This window comes from Hetaerina americana, unplaced genomic scaffold, assembly GCF_022747635.1.
Source record: "Hetaerina americana unplaced genomic scaffold, ioHetAmer1.1.p SCAF_41, whole genome shotgun sequence".
Taxonomy (NCBI): domain Eukaryota; kingdom Metazoa; phylum Arthropoda; class Insecta; order Odonata; family Calopterygidae; genus Hetaerina; species Hetaerina americana.
Genome location: NW_027286997.1, coordinates 4,355,331 through 4,371,901, shown reverse-complemented (window position 1 = coordinate 4,371,901; position 16,571 = coordinate 4,355,331). Strand labels below are relative to the sequence as shown.

General features: G+C 37.1%; 1 protein-coding gene across 1 annotated transcript in view; it reads left to right on the top strand.

Moving 5' to 3' along the window:
* LOC139692782 (hemocytin-like) overlaps positions 1-16,571 on the top strand; it is a 201,104-nt gene that overhangs the window by 145,963 nt on the left and 38,570 nt on the right. Inside the window, exons 58-67 of the mRNA XM_071591062.1 lie at positions 142-681; positions 2,402-2,520; positions 2,605-2,727; positions 2,829-3,040; positions 4,086-4,327; positions 5,285-5,473; positions 10,645-10,769; positions 14,756-14,872; positions 14,986-15,187; positions 15,326-15,430. Of these exons, the coding sequence (XP_071447163.1) occupies positions 142-681; positions 2,402-2,520; positions 2,605-2,727; positions 2,829-3,040; positions 4,086-4,327; positions 5,285-5,473; positions 10,645-10,769; positions 14,756-14,872; positions 14,986-15,187; positions 15,326-15,430 (1,974 nt within the window). The remainder of the gene's footprint in view (positions 1-141; positions 682-2,401; positions 2,521-2,604; positions 2,728-2,828; positions 3,041-4,085; positions 4,328-5,284; positions 5,474-10,644; positions 10,770-14,755; positions 14,873-14,985; positions 15,188-15,325; positions 15,431-16,571) is intronic.

The window sequence follows — 16,571 nt, the reverse complement described above, 5'->3', positions numbered from 1 at the left end:
AATCCTACATCCGTGTTTCATTCTCTCTCTCTCCTATCTCACTCCCCAATTGCAGTGCAATCTAGGACATTCATTATGTGCCTGAATTGTTATCATGGCCATCATTCCTTTCTACTAATGGGAGCTCTTATGATTTTGCAGTTCCCATCCCTACCACCACGGTGTGCCCAGAGACGGAATGCCCTGCTGGATTCCACACTGAGATGAAGAGTGCGAACATCCATTTCCAAGAAATGGTGTCTAGAAAGTATGGTGGGGTGAAGGGTGGCGTTAAGGGTGGCATTAAGGGTGTTGCCAAGGGTGGTGCTAAGGGAAGAGCAGGTTATGCCGGGAAGCAGTCATCCAGGTACAGGGAGGAACCAGAGAGGATGACGACTACTTGTCCAGAATATATCTGTACCCCAAAGATGCCGACAACAACGGAGAGGCCCGTGGTGTGCCCTCCTCAGAAATGCCCCAAGGGTTATGAGCTGTCACAGGTCAGGGATGGCGTGCTGGGTGTTACCTGCCCAGAATTTGAGTGCAAGTTGGTCAAGGTGATTGAAATGCCCCCGCACAGTGAATCGGTGTGCAAAGTGAATGGGCGCAATTTTGAGACCTTTGACGGCCTGGAATATAATTATGATGTCTGCCATCACATCCTCGTAAGGGATCTCACTGATGGGAAGTGGAATGTTACAGGTTTGTTTTGGTGATTCTATTTGACATGCCCTTGACATTTAAAATATTATTAAATGTTCACTTAAGTCTGTATCATTCAATGTTCGAAATCAAGCAAGTAAAGTATCAAGGCAATATTTGATTCAGAATATGTTTTTACGGTTATTAAGTTAACATTATAAGATGAAAATAATTGTAAGGATTTCTTGTTTGCTTACATCATGCAACTGTCTCATCCTTCTCTTTATCTCTGTGCCCTTAAAAGTCAGCCTTTCACATGGATCAGTCTCAGCAGTCACAAATCAAAACTGTAGCCCTTCAAAATTGTGTATTTGCCAGGAATGCTGGCAGTTAGAAAATGTTTTCAAATGACAAAATTATGAGTTGGGTCATTTTTTGTAATCATTGGTTCATCATCTGTGGCATAGTTTCAGGCTCGCTAAAAAGAAAACCAAAAGCGAAGGTATCTAATTCCTTAATGCATCACTGAAGTTCTTTGTCTATAAAAAAACTTTTATCAGAATTTTACTCAGATTTGTTAAAAAGGTTATAAATATCTTGTGGAAAAGGAGAACAGATGGTTAGGTTTGGTCTAAATTTTTGCTAAGATTAGATTCTCAACTCTTTCAAATGAATGATTGAATAATTAAAAATGAAAGCTTATTTAATCGAATGTATTATTTTAAAAATGACTAAAGTATTCATTAAACATTGGCAAAGTTTTTCAGTTTTGATCGGCCCATTGCATAATTAAGTCATGGTGTGAACCAAGAACATTTGTTGTTCTCTAGCCCCTCAACGGTTCTAAATTCATTGGGTGGTTCACTCTTCTATACCGTTATGGTTTGGTGGAATGTAAGACCCCAGGACTTGCATCTGTTTGTAAACTCGGTAGTTTCAGGCTTAACTTCATACAAGTAGTGTATATTCAAAGAAGTGACAGATATAATATTTTTCCAAAGTGTCATTTAAACATAAGTGACCAGTTTTACTTTAATGCGTCTTTGCCAGAAGAGGCTTTATTAAGGTGACATTTGGTGATAATGTTCTTTAAGGTAAAACTGGTTTAGAAAAGTTTAAATAATAATGTGGAAAAGTACCAGGTCTGCCTTTTTTTTGGTTGCATGTGTTGTTGTAAATCAATCTTGAATATCCTCTAGCATTATCGCATTTGCCATTGTAGGCATTTTATGCATTTTTAGTGTAGATATTATTTGTGCCATAGTGTTTTCAGTTGAAAATGTCTTTCTATGCCACTGGTCATCATGAGGCTGTACTTTTCTGTAGCTTTGGCTCCTTAGCATTGTTTATTCTTAATCATTAATTTAATACTTATAATCCTCAATCAATATTGTGTGATCTAATGGATGATAAGGTTGAATTTTTGATGTCATGACGAATTGATTTAGTTACTTACTTAATGGCGCGGTAGTCTAATGAGTCAAGTGCTGGAATAGTAAACAGGGGGCCTGGGTTCAATTCCCAGTGATGCTTGCAGGCGCCCTCAGCCTCACCCATGCTGTGCCATTTCTCTAGTACCAAAACTCCTTGAGAGGCCTCGGGTGCGATACCGGGAAGGAAGGAACTGGCATCCTTTCTACCCATTGAATGTTTGAAAGTCTAATCCCACAGGGCTTGGCATTAGATGAGCCCTTCTACCTTCACCTATGAAACAAACCTTAGAGTTGATTTCTGTGATTTGGTTACTAACTAATAATATGCCCAAAAATATTTTTTGCAGTTCACAAAGATTGCAGTGAATGTCCTGTTTACGTAATAATATCCCAGGATTCTCATGTCTTGAAATTGAATAATGATTTAACTGTTGAATATGGTCATCATACCTACAAAGCTGGCCAGGTAATAAATGTTGGCAAATATGAAGTTTTGGATCTAAAATTATCTTAATGCTCACTTGTTTGTTTGTGTGGATCTTTTTGGCAGATGAAGAAAATTGGAGCCAAGCACAAGGAGTTTGTCGTTTCAAAAGTGGGAGATGCGATCAGTTTCAAGTCCCGCTATGGATTTTGGGTTCACTGGGATGGGAAAGCTGCCATTAAAGTTGGGGTGAGTATGCATTCCTTGCATGAGGTGGCCTCCAGAACACCTTGAACCGAAAACTATTGAATGAAATGCATTCCTCACCGAATAATTCCTTTGAAATGTAGGCATCTCAGAATTGGTTGAATCATGTGGATGGGCTCTGTGGTTATTACAACTATGATGCCAAGGATGACAGGAGGATGCCAGATGGGTCCGAGGCAAGGACAAACAAGGACTTTGGTGACAGTTGGTTCATCAACGGCTTCGAAGAATGTGAGACCAAAGTATGTCCGATTGAAATGCAAACCAAGGCTTGGGAAATATGCTCATTGGCCAAGTGAGTACATGCCTCTTCTTCTTTTGTGTCCGGACTGTGAGGAATACATTTGCATGCATTGCTGTCATCTTTTAAGAGTCATCTTTGCACTAACAACTTTCTTGTGCATGAGATGGAGATTGGTCAACTGATTAGAGTGGTTTCTATTTTTTTATCATCAGATAATATTTATTGTGGAAAATGCTCGTGAAAATGTTTGTTTGAATGGCATTTCTTAATCAAATGTGGTGAGGAAACTTAAAGCAACCATAGGATTGCATCTGGTGTGTTGGAATGTTAAACGATAGGGTATAAGTCCTACCATAAGTGTATTAAATAATTTGATATTCATAACTTTCCATGAAAATATGTCAGAAATCAAGAATGCATACTATAAAAAAAAATTTATTCTCCACTGACCGTACAAATCATGTAGGTATGGGATTCGTTAAATGCAAAGAAAAGTGAAAGATACAGGTACATTTTGGCACCATGAACATGCTTAAAAAAGAGCATATACATTGAATGGTGTAATTGAAACAGCAGGCATTATAACTGCTTGTCATTTAAAAATTTCATGAAATCAATTAATTGACTTTATAATTCCACACACTTTTTGTGTGGAAATACAAAGTCATTAATTTTATTTCAATATGTTATGCAAATTCCATAAATTTTCGCCGGAGACAACAAATTTTACGGAGGAATTAGTGTTGGATGCTCAAATAATTCTTTCATTGTCAAGATTTAAATTAATACCCTCTTGCAATATTACCCGATTAAATACAAGGAACTGTGTCCATTTGCAATTTAATTCTGAGTCTGTTGTCATGACACCAGCTCCAGACACTGTATGAGACCTTTTAGAAAAACTCCCTGTACATTTAATGTGCAGATGCATCTGATGTTACATTATCCAGACGCCAACAAATTCGCTACATCATATGTACATAGCTCATGTATCTTAGCATGGATATCTCAAAGGAAAATGTATGGATGTATATCATCCTATGTGTGCGTAGCCAATGCATAATTATCCTCTGTGAAACTTGTCGTCAATATTCAGGAAGAAGTCATTTTCCAAATGCAAGGATGTGGTGAACATGAATAAGTTTGAGGCGCAGTGTCTGGAGATGGCATGTAAGTGCCTGGAGGAGAAACAGAGTGAGGCCCTGAGCAAAGGCAAGGCATTGGAGTCTCACTCAGAGAAAGAATGCCATTGTGAAACTTTGCTCCATTTTGCCACCGAGTGCAAAGCTCATGACCCTTCTGTAGACATTGGTGACTGGAGAGTTGTTCATGGCTGTGGTAAGTTTGCTTAAATGGTCAGTTTAAATGAGCTACCATTATGATATCATTTTTAATTTAATTTTTCAAATTTCTGCCATCATTATTTGAATACTTGCTGGCTCTCTGCTTATTCCAATTTTAAACTTGGTCATATCTCCATGTAAAAATGTATAGAAGTATATGAGGGATTTTATTTGAATAATTAAACAGGCTCAATTTCAGTTATTTATAGTTATTCTAATCATTCAAGGCTTATTCATCTAAGTTATTTTTTAAATATGAAGTTAATCACATCAAGTGACTCTTAAACATGTGTGTTTCTTTGTGCAATTTTTAATACCAAATTTCTACTTTTACAAATAAAAGCTGTGAACAGAATGTAAGTTGTATTAATCTCCCGTTTCTAATATATCTTATGTGCGTCTGCTCTTTTCTGGCATGGTGGTAAATTGAATGTTTATAAACACACATGTATACAACATAGATTTGTTAGATATCAATATGTCTTTGTTCAAGTTATTTAAGATGGAAATGTATAATATTAATTAATGAACTTATTTTTTAAATTTCCATAAACAGCAGTATTTAAACAAATGAAGTGAAGTTAGAAGAAGTTGGAGTTTTTTAATTGTTCAAGCATTCCAATGTCAATGTATTTTATTTACAGACAAAGATTTATTCACAGTTTTCATTTGCTAGTTAATTCACGTATCATATAGTTGATGTTGATAATAAGATAAATGAACAAAGAATTTTTTGCAGAGTACTACAAAGTGTCTGTGCATTTGGTAATAGTGCCCAAAACCTAAAATCGAGTCATAAAATTCTATCCAAAAGTTATTTACTGATTATTAGGCAACTAGAATGAGATTTTAATCACTAAATTAATGTGTACATTTATCTTTTGGCTATTCATTATATTCAAATACCTTCACAAGTTAAAATGGAAACATTTGTATTACCAATGCATTCCAGCTGCTGAATGTCCTCCTGGTGAGGTTTATAAAGACTGTTACACAAGGCAGTGTGAGCCAAGTTGTGATAGTCTCATGGATGAAGACCCTTGCCCAACATTGGATCACACATGCTTTTCTGGTTGCTTCTGCCCTGATGGATTAGTTCGAAAAGGAAACGCATGTGTTGTTCCCACTGAGTGTAGAGACTGTGAGTATTCGTACATCATTACTTTGAATTACTTGTCCAGCACACTATGAACCATGTTGGTGCATTTTAATGGTGTTTCCATTTGGAAGTTTTTATGTGATTCATAATGAACATCTAAGGAAGATTTCCAATTCGCATATAATTACGTTTCAGTTTGATCTAACGTTAAAAGAACATAACTTGTGCAGAATTTAGTGTGTACAATTTGTTCTAAATGTATTGCTGAAAAATATTCATTTAGAGTTAATTTCAAAGTAAATTATCTGCTCTGTAAAGATTTTTATTCACAACCCAAAGGCTTCATGTATTATAAGAGCTGTCCAGGAAGGATCCATCCATATTTTAAAAAAATAGCCCACCCGCAATATTCCCCTTGGGACCTCACACACTTATCCCAGCATCCCTCTTTCACTTCTTATCAAAACAATTGACAAATTCCTTCTTTTGGAATGGTCATTAGCTGCCTCACTGCATTCTCTTTTATATTGTCAACTTAAAGAATGTCGTCATGCAGTTGCAGGGGACTTGCTCCAAGACACAAATGATGACACAGGTTTTCTAATAAAAGGTCATAACTGGAGATGAGTCAGCTGATGACCATTCCAAAAAAGGACCTTGCCGATTGTTTTGAAAAGTAGAAGAGATGCAAAGATAAATGTATGAGTAATTCCAATAAACTGCGGGACATGCTGCGACCGTAACTTTTACTGGAGTCATCCGCTAATTGTGCATTACAATGCCAACATTCCGAAGTGTAAAAATTATTTGTCTTGACTGGGATAAGGGATCGGGATTGGTGCAGTGGCTATTGTACTGGCTTCCCACCCAGAGGGCCCGGGTTCGCATCCCAGCGGTGTTGAATATTTTTCAGAGGTATCTCGATCCCTACTTGAGGTGCTTTGTGGAGGGCACTTTGAGTGAGTACGCCGTCCGTCGAATGGGACGTTAAACTGCGGACCCCTTGGCGCCTTTCGTAAAGAGTAGGCTAATGCCGACGCTGGGTTTCTCTCCACCCTTCATCCTCTCCTATCCATCCTCTATGGTGCAATTGACCTCAGCTGTCGGTCGCCTCCCCTAAAATACAACTACTTCAAAGGATTCTAAGGCCTCATTATTCTAGGTAGGCCATTTTTCTAAAAATATAGTATGGCAGTATCCTCTCCAGACAGACCTCATGTATATGTATATTTTAAGGTACAATTATGATAATTGTATTCTATTTCGTGTAATCAGTAAGGTGATCAAGAATTTTTAAGACACACTGCTATGGATACATAATTTCTTTCTAGCATCAGGATACAGTGATTTTATTTTCTGTTTCACATGGCATTTTATCATTTTTATCTTGTAGATAGTTTCAAAAAGCTAAAATTTGGTCGAAATTGAGCCTAAGATGTACTTGCATTTAAAATATTTCCAAGCTGGTCTGGGAAGAGAAGTATAGTCTCAAGAGATCTAGAAGAGGGTAAGTGAGTAATGGGAGAAGCAATGAGGGTGGTTTCCCCATTGCTCTGAGTTCATTGAGTTAATTTGTTTGATTTTTGATCATCAGTGGCAGGGTTGGTAGAAAAAGTTCACATTCTACCTACGCCATCAAGTTAGTCTGTCATTGGATGTCTTTTAGCACCTTTGCAATAATATTAACGATTTATTGACCAAGCATGCCCGTACAATGATAAAACAATACGGCAACACAACAGTTGTGATATAAATCATAGCAGCAATAATAGGCAGGGGACATGGCGGGAAAAAATCAGGAAACAAGTTTATGTAAAAAGAGTAAGGAAGTATGCACAAAAGTAGTAACATAAAGACTAGAGATATTGAGAATTAAACCAAGATATTTGACAAATTATTTCATGCATAGTATTTCAAATCACTTAGTTTTGTATTCAAATAATCAATAACACCGCAGTTATCATTGCCATCTCTCTTTGCATGATGCATTAAAAAAAAACGGAATAATCAGTGCTAGCATTTTGCGATAATGTACTTCAACCCAATTTTGCGGGACCCAACATAGCACCAAAGGTGCATGAATTGCTGACTGCTATTAAATCACTGAAAAAGTTATGCTAATATTGCAGTTTTACAGTAAAAAATAGATTACGATTAATACGTAGCTAACGCCCCTGTAAAGTATGCAACGGTGTGCTTTTTCTCGGACATGTTGACGGAAATTTTCTCCGATTCAGTGTGTATGGATTTATTTTCGATAAATAAGCGCGAAGAGAATATCGTGTACTCCAAGCACATGAAATAAATAAGATTATCAATTATTTACCGAGTTTTACTCTCGAATGAGCTCTATTTGCTATCTCAATAATGCGTTGTGTTGGCCATCCATGTGACATAAGCTCACAGACGTATTTGCGACAAGTGAGTGTGCTATTGGTTGCATGAGGGACGTACAAATCAAGTGCCTATCGCAGATTTCAAACCCCGTGTGAGACAACCTACAACAAACATCTCAAGAGAACTAGAAATGCCGTATTATCCGACTTCGCTCCGTGGTGCGCATCACTGGTCCCAGAGTATTGATTCGATGGCAAAATACTTCTCAGCGGTGGGACTTGTCACTCCTAGTTCCCGCAACTATGGCCTCCTATCCTGCTTAAGTGCTGTTCTTTTAAATCCTATCTGGGAAGACAGTTTTGGAATGAAGCTAACATACAGACCCAATGGTCTCAAAGCAAACCAAGAGCACTAGTTAAACTCCCGCGGATAAACCTGATGAAATCACGAGAGCTTTGGGGGAAGGCAATCATTCGGACCAGGCTATAAATGAGAATCAAAATTTTTTCTCTCGTGGAAATACACGGGATTTTATTGCCGTTCCCGTGTGGCTCCCACTAGCAAGCAACTTCCTACGCTCCGTAATGATTCCAAGACGTCACAATGCGGCGGGCGGCAGTTGGCTCTGGAACCGAGATGCCGAACTGCATTCTCAGCACCTCGGCAGTCGAGAGTTGGGCCCTCTGAAACATTAATTAACCAGTGCTCAGTAATTAACTCTCTTCCTTTGTAATTACGCCGTCATCCTCATCAGCCGTTACAGTCGAGGTACGGAATGTATGAGATTTTTTGTTTATTTCATAAAAAGCGCAGTGAATGATGCTCAAAGTGTGAGAGCCGGTATTTGAAAAATCAGCGCGCTATTTTTTCTATCTGCCAAAGTAATTGGCGATTCAATTCATGATGTTAATTAGTGCATTCGCGAGAGGACCAATTTCTTCAAATTTCATCTTTGGAGATCGTAACTTTAGCCTGTGTTTCAGAGGACTCCTGATGAGGTTTTTAACTGCGCAATTTTTTAACAAAATATTCAGTTTAAAACTTAATTATGATATGTGTGACTTTCTAGGTTAAATTTATCTTCCTATCCTATTTTAAACAGAAAAGTAAGTTTTTCAGTGGAATTATGACAGACTTGTAGTCCGTCAAAATTTCAAATGCCCCAAATTTTGCTGTGTTCTGATTGTAGCGCTATCCTATACGTTGATAGGCGTCTGTCATCTTTAGGATGTCACTGCTGTGGAAAGATATATTATGAGACTCCAAATGAATGCAAAAGGGTATCTAATCAGTGTGGTCACCAGAGTTCTTTTTTATTTATAAATGCTAAGAGTCAATGTGTTACATTTTGGAGGGAAGAGCAGGAAAATACTCTTTTGGTGGCAGGCAGTCTGGATTCAGTACCTACTTAGAGATGTTCAATTGCAGTGAGGTATTAGTTGACTGTATTGTTAAAACCAAGACTTTCTGTGTCAAAGTTGAAGACTGGTGATTCCAGGTTTCTCTCCATTCGTTCCCATTTTGTTAACCTACCACCCATATTTGATTATCATTATAAAACAAACTTGTTCACCTAACAATGCAACAGTTATGGTGAGTAGACCAGTGGTGATAAGACATCATACTTGATATTTTTAATATCTGTCTTCCTTTTTAGTCCTTCCTTTTCTGTTGCCCCTACATTGAAGCAATACAAGATTTGATAGCTCTATAGCATAGTGATTAGGAGTAAATTCAGCAATTTGGGTGCATTTATTTCCAATATGCTGTCCTTAATTGCAATGACTCATCTGGTTTCAACATAAAAATCAAATCACTGTCAAAAGAAAATATCTTGATTGTCATTTTAAAGCAAGTTGAGGTAGTAGATTTCAGTGTGGCACATTCCCAATTTTGACGCAATTCCCAAGTGTGGCATATTAATTTCCCTTGTCAAAATTCCTATAAGTTAATATGCCCCAAATAACCTAAATTTATTTGCATTTCATGCTCTTTGTGGCTTTATTGGCAGTGAGTCAAATGAGAAATGTTGAAAATGTTTGGGTATTGAAGAATGCAAAGTCTCATAAAAATAATTTCTTGTGCATAGAACACAAGAAAATTGAAAGTTCAAATCATAGCCTCGTCTAGGCAAAATACATTTATTAGAATGCTTTTGTTGTAGGTGGTATATTAATGGGTTAATGCAAATATTGCCCCTAATTTTGTCCAGAACTTTCATGCATATCTTCTAACGATCTAACCCTAATCCTTTTAATTGTAGTGTGGCTTAGCATTTTGATATCCTTTTATTGACTACTCGTTAAATTAGCTTCAATTTTGGTAGTTTTTGTATAAGTAGTGAGTCAATAAAAAATACTAGTAGTCTGCAAACCTTCATCATCTTTCATGTGAAAGAATTTTTATGTCTTCTTTCTCTAGAAAAATGGCAATATTTTACTTTTCCTTCTCTTAAGTTAATTTGTATTTTTTTTATCCCTTTGCAATTCTACTTTTTGAATTGTGGAACTTTTTGATAAAAATTTCTCAGACCTGTGCAATACACCATGAAGCATTGGAGTACACCCATCAAAAACCACTGGGCTGTTGAATATTCAGTTTTGATGTTCCATAGTTAAATGCTATGTTGGGTTTCAGGTTCAGAAATGTTGCATAGGTGCACCATTTAGGCAGATAATCAATTTGTGGATGTGATTTTTGAACATGAAACCCTTGCATAATTTTTACATAACAATTTTGATTAAAAGACCTTCAAAGACTCTTGCGTATACCCTCTCTAGGTTTATTGAAGGGTTCCAAGTAGTTGTTGAAATTAGAATACTCATTTCATTTCGATTCTTCAACAACACTATATATTAATCGACTATTTATTGTAGGCACATGTGACTGTTTTGGAGATCCCCACTACCTTTCCTTTGATCGAGTGAATTACACTTTTAATGGAAACTGTACGTATGTGGCAGCGAGAGACATAAACCCTGCAGGAGAACATGAGTTCCAGGTAGGTTTGATATCATATATTTTATTTGCTTGAGAGGTTTTCAGTTCCTCTGTGATGGAACCAATATAGTTTTTTTTGCATAAAAAAACATGATTCTTAATCCAATTGAAATTTCTTGTAGCACTTATAATGTTACTAATACGTAAAACTGAATTATGATTATCAATATGAGTTTGGGGTGTGATTTGTGAATTGCATGCAAGTGCAAACAGCTGTGGGATTTTGAAACAAATAACCAGTGTAATACTTGGATGAAGCATACATAGTGTTGTATGGCTTAGAAACTTGGTCGTTGACACAAGATTATAGGTGAAGATTTGGAGGCTTAAGAGATATGGAGGAGAATGGAAAATATAAAATGGACAGAAAGTAAGACAAATGAAAAAGTACACTCTCTTGTGGGGGGAGAGAGAAAATTATAGAGAGAAATCAAGAGGAGGCAAGAAAAGCGGTTGCAGGGCATTTTTATTAGCGATGGAATGTTAATAATAATACATTTATTCATTCATTCAGTCAATGTGTTAAACATTATAGATTTCATCAAGTAAAAAACAGCACAGTTAATTAAGCATCAATATAAAATAAATGCAAAAAAAACTTCTCCTAGGGCAGGCAATGTGAATATTAGAAATGCATTTCATTACCATTGAGCTCTTAGAATTCAGCTGGTGAGTGGAGGGCTTTAGTTTAAAACAATGGGAATAGGGCTCCACTAAAATTCTGGCTAGAGATATCTTGCTTCAGGAGGTTGTAAGTTCATCCTGGTACAAGATCAATCTTGAGCCTATACTGTCATGACAATGACTTGGCGAGCCTGCCAAAGGCTGAATCAATATAGTCTCCTGGTATTTTGAAGACATATAGTACATCAGGCCTAGAAGAGCATTTACATAGATAACCATAAACATTTTAGGCATGTAGATATTAAAGAAGGTGCTGTTGGTATGCCTAGCTTTATAGAAAGAGGTCTGCAGGGTTCTTTCGGGGAGGAGAAAATAATAATTCTTATGGCCTTCATGTGGGGGAGAATGAATCACCGTACGTGAGGGAAGTGGTAGATCATTTTTTTTAAATATACTGCAGGTAGGACTCAATGTCCTCGGTTTTCTCAACATAAGCAAGGATTTAGAAATTTTCTTAGATATTACAAATATATGTTGGTCCCATGTTAGCTTGCCATTGATGTTAATTCATAACAACTTAACTGAATTGCTATCAGCTGAGCTAAGACCTAAGAGTGCAATGTAAAATGCTGTGTTTTATCCAATCTAGGGGCTAAATGATTAAGAGGAAACCAACTTATAGCTTGCGAGAGGGTTTTGCTTATTAAATCATTAACATATGGAGGATATTTACATATCTTTGAAAATTTTGGAATCATCTAGAAGCATTGTGATATTACAAGTTGCATTAAAAAAGAAAACATTGTTCATCACTTGGTACAGCAAGGGTGTAAGGACTGAACTTGATGATCACGGTATTTGACTGGAAGGATATCTTACCTTTTTCCATTTAATTCAACTAACTGTGTTGGATTATCAAGATAAGATTTTATCAGTTGGAGAACTCATTTGCCTGAATTCCAGTTTCCATAGTAGCTGGGAATTTGAAACCCAGTCAAAAGTTTTAATGTTGAAGGCAATGGTAGAAGGGAGAATGTTGGACATGCAAGATAGATATAGGAATGGAATAGACATCTGTTGAATGAAATGATTCCTGTGGATGTATAGCTTCCTCGGTAATCGGCAGGAAATAAAAAAAGAGCTGAAAATTTAGGGTAATTTTATTGTAAGAAGAAAGGCAAGTTTCTGTACGATTAGAAGTAGATTCCGATCATCTCATTGGAAAGGAAGTTTCAAGTTAGAGATGCTCAAGCAGAGGCAGCTCCACTTTGCTGCATGGTAGGTTAGTGCCTTGATGTACTTGAAGGTGACCATTCTGCTGATGGAATTCTTCCAGCACTTGAAGATGTCCCTCAACAGAGGAATGTGTTTACTAAATTTACGCTCAAGCATAAGCTGATAAAATCGAAGTACATGCATATAATAAAGAAAGGAAAGATGGTAGTCCCTGGGGTAGAGCATTGGACAATTCACCAAAGGGCCAGGGATCGATTCCTGGGCAAGCCTCTTTGGGGACCCTCAGCCCTCCGCCCAAGCGGTGTGATTTTTTGGGCACCAGATCATGGGAAACCATAACCAGCACAGGAAAAGGAACTGGCCCCCCTTATCACCCTGATGCATCACATGCCATTGGGCTTAGTACTAGATGAACTCTACCCTTCCCCATCAATACTGCCTTTGGGTTGATAACTGTGGTTGGATAAAATAGAAGCTAAATTGGAGGATGTTTTCTTTGATTTGATTATTTAATTTAGAATTTTTAGAACTGATTTTGGAAATTTTTGTAACTGAAATGAACCATGTTCTATAAAAATGCAGCGGCAAATATTCCATATAGATTCTGATGTGTCTGAGCATTTGTTGAAAATCAAATTGAAAAGTAAAATGAATAATACTGAAATGTTGCCACATGAAACAGTGATTCACGTGGAAACTGATGTGTGGAGGAACAAAGGTGTTCATGCTGTAGTTTTCATAACAATCAATCAAAGTATTCTATGTACTTTAAAGGCAGATTTTTTGACAGGCACTGATGACTTTTTATTTCTACCAGTATGTGTCTTAGGAACTTCCTGTATCTTTATTGATTTCCTCATAAATTCTGCCTCTCTTCCTGCTGTCTCTACAGCCCACTCATTTCTTTCTTCTGGCCTGCTTTCCCAATGGTCTCCCTTCTTCCATCACGGCCCTCAACATCCTAACACATTTCAATATTTCCTACACCCTCCACTTCCTCTGCCTTTTTCTTATTCCCTCCCTCGCAACTTCCTCTCTTCACCCACCCATCTTAAAACCACAGCACTTGTCTTCCTCCCTCTCTCTCTCCATTCTTCACCATCCACTCATCTCAATTTCTGTGGCTCTATTAATAACTTACCTGTCTTATCTCTTATGGTGAGTATAATATTTCCCATACTCCATCCGGACCAATCTCTTCCCTTCTTATGTAGCACTTTTACTTTTCCTTTTATCTGAAATCCTTCTGCCACATCTCTTGGAACCTATTATTTTTCCCTAGTGTTAATTGTCTAGCTCTCTATTTATTCTTCATCTCGTTTCTTTGTTTATGTTCTTCCCTTTTCTTATTTTATCCATCCTCCTAATCATCCCTCCCTTGACCCATAACGTCTTAAATATTTACCATTCCCATCATTGCCTTTCTTGCTCTCTTGATCCTGTTCTCAAGCTCCACCCACTTTCCCCCCTCCATTTTCATTCACATTTTGATATTTATTATGTTTTTCATTGTACTCCATCCTATTTACTCCAGTTAAACCTTCCAGATTCCTCTTAGGAATGCTTTCTATGCCCAAACTGCTAATTCCTAAACTGTACTTTCTTTTCACATACATAATGGGACTTCTTTACTCACTTTTAGAATTTGAGGAACTGAATTCTGGTGTTTTTTCTATCATAGTGGGTTGACAGAATAAGTAAATTATGTGGGGCCAAATTTTCTTGTATCAGTCTCTTTGGAATTTGTTAAATATTTTAATATGTCATTTGTTTGAATATGTTTCTGGGAAAAATAGCTTGCATGGCCTAATTAACTCTGGGCAAGGCTGAAGAGGAATGTCCATTGTTTGCGCTCAAGTTTCAAATTAGGCATGGTTTCCTTAGTAAGGAAAAATTCACCGTATGGCTGTGATCTTAACTGTTTACTATTTAATTTGAATGGAATTTTCATGTATTATATTTTAGAAAAAAATCATGAGATATCAGAATTAAAAGAGACAGCAGTTGAGTAATCTATTGAAATTTTAAGCAAATAATGTTGCACAGGTATCATACTTATTGATTTTTTACAAAGAAAATTATTGCTATCACATTGCTTATATAACATAGTTTATATTTATAATCTAGGTTCTGGCTCAGAATAAGGAATGCTTAGACAAACCTGCTTCAACCTGCACTCATGCAATTACCATTCTCTTCAAACAACATTCTGTCCACCTTCAAAGGATTGAGGAAAATAAAGAGGTAATATATCCCAGTCATTTGTGCATCTCTGCTGATGCTCTGAAGGTAAAGATTCATGGTATTTTCCCTGCAAGAACACAGGAACTGTTTACATCATGCAATCAATGTTTCAGATTCAAGTAAGTGTTGACAAAAAGACACTGCATTCCTTCCCGTATGATGATGAATGGATTAAAGTGGAGAGGCTGGGAGATAAAGATGTGAATGTATTAATCCCACCAATACAGTTGGAGGTCTCATTTTATTTTGAGAATTTTGCTTTTGTGATTCGTCTTCCATCTCAATTGTATGTCAACAAAACTGAAGGGCTGTGTGGTAAGTGACACTAGTTGTGCATATTCATGTTGTGTGATGTCTATTAACTCAAGCTTGAATTCATAGCGTGTAATTTTAAGACTTACAATTGAAAGTTAATTAGGTCCTGCCATTTAAATGTTTTAATTGATTGGCCAGGTAACTGCAACAAAAATAAAATGGATGATATGAAAACAAGTAAAGGAGTTGTGACGGACGATGCGGATGATTTTGGATTGAGCTGGCTGGTTGATTTGCCTCCAGGTGAGTGGGCCTTCATTTTCAAAACTGTTATATGCTAGCATTTGGAATCCTAAAGTTAAAAGCAATTGGCAATTATTTATTATTATGGGAGATGCAGGGCTTCTGCAGTCAACATCGCATGAAATCCTTGCATGAAAGAATTGATTGTAACAGCAGCAGCAGATGATGCAGATGCAGAAGAGGACCAAGCCAGTTAGAATAGGGGCTTGCAGTGCTAGGATGATGTTAGGTGCGGGAAAACTAGAAAATAAATACAATGTGGGAAGTGGATAGAGGAAATACAGATATTTTATGGCTGTGCAAGGTCAGATGGAAGTACAGTGGGGATTGTTGGAGTAACAATTATAATTTACCGCCGAGGGGAAGAGAGCCAATCAGGGGTGGCAATAATATTGAGAAAAAAATGGTACGAAAAATATCGTCAATATACCGCAGGAAACTCAAAGAATATCATTAGCAGGAGTGAAAGCTGGACGAAAAACCTTGGTCAATTTTCAGGTCTACATATCAACAAACAATAACAGGGAAGTCATTAGGGTACACGGTCAATTATAGGAAACAATTGCTGGTATTCCTGGAAGGAAAGAGTTAATAGTGTGATGGGGAATTGGAATGCGATGGTAGGCAAAGGAAGAGATGGTGGTTTGGTGGGGCATTAAGGTTTAGGTACGAGGAATGAACATGGGATAAAAGCAATTGAGTTCTGCAGGAGATAGGGGATAATAATTAGGAACACTTGATTTACACACCTTGGAAGGCGTAGGTATGCATGGAAAATGCCAGGTGACTCAGAAAGGTATCAGTTAGACTATTCCACAGAAAAACCTCAGTGGGCGTAGGTTTATGTCGAAAATACTCGGGGACTTGGAGAGATATCAATTAGGCTATATTATGGTTAGGTTTTAGGCACAGATTTACATGTATAAATTTAATGCGTTATTTGTATGAATAGCATAACAATGCACCGAGTTGCCTGGAAGCTGATGTGGATTCAGATAATGATTCAGTTCTAATGGAGTGTAGCATGTGATTCATGACAGTAAAAAAGGAAGAGCAATGGATGAATCCAATGTAGAAGCATTGATCAGGGTAAAAAGAGAGGAGGAGCAGGAGGCAGTTGAAAAATTAATAAGTTGGGTCG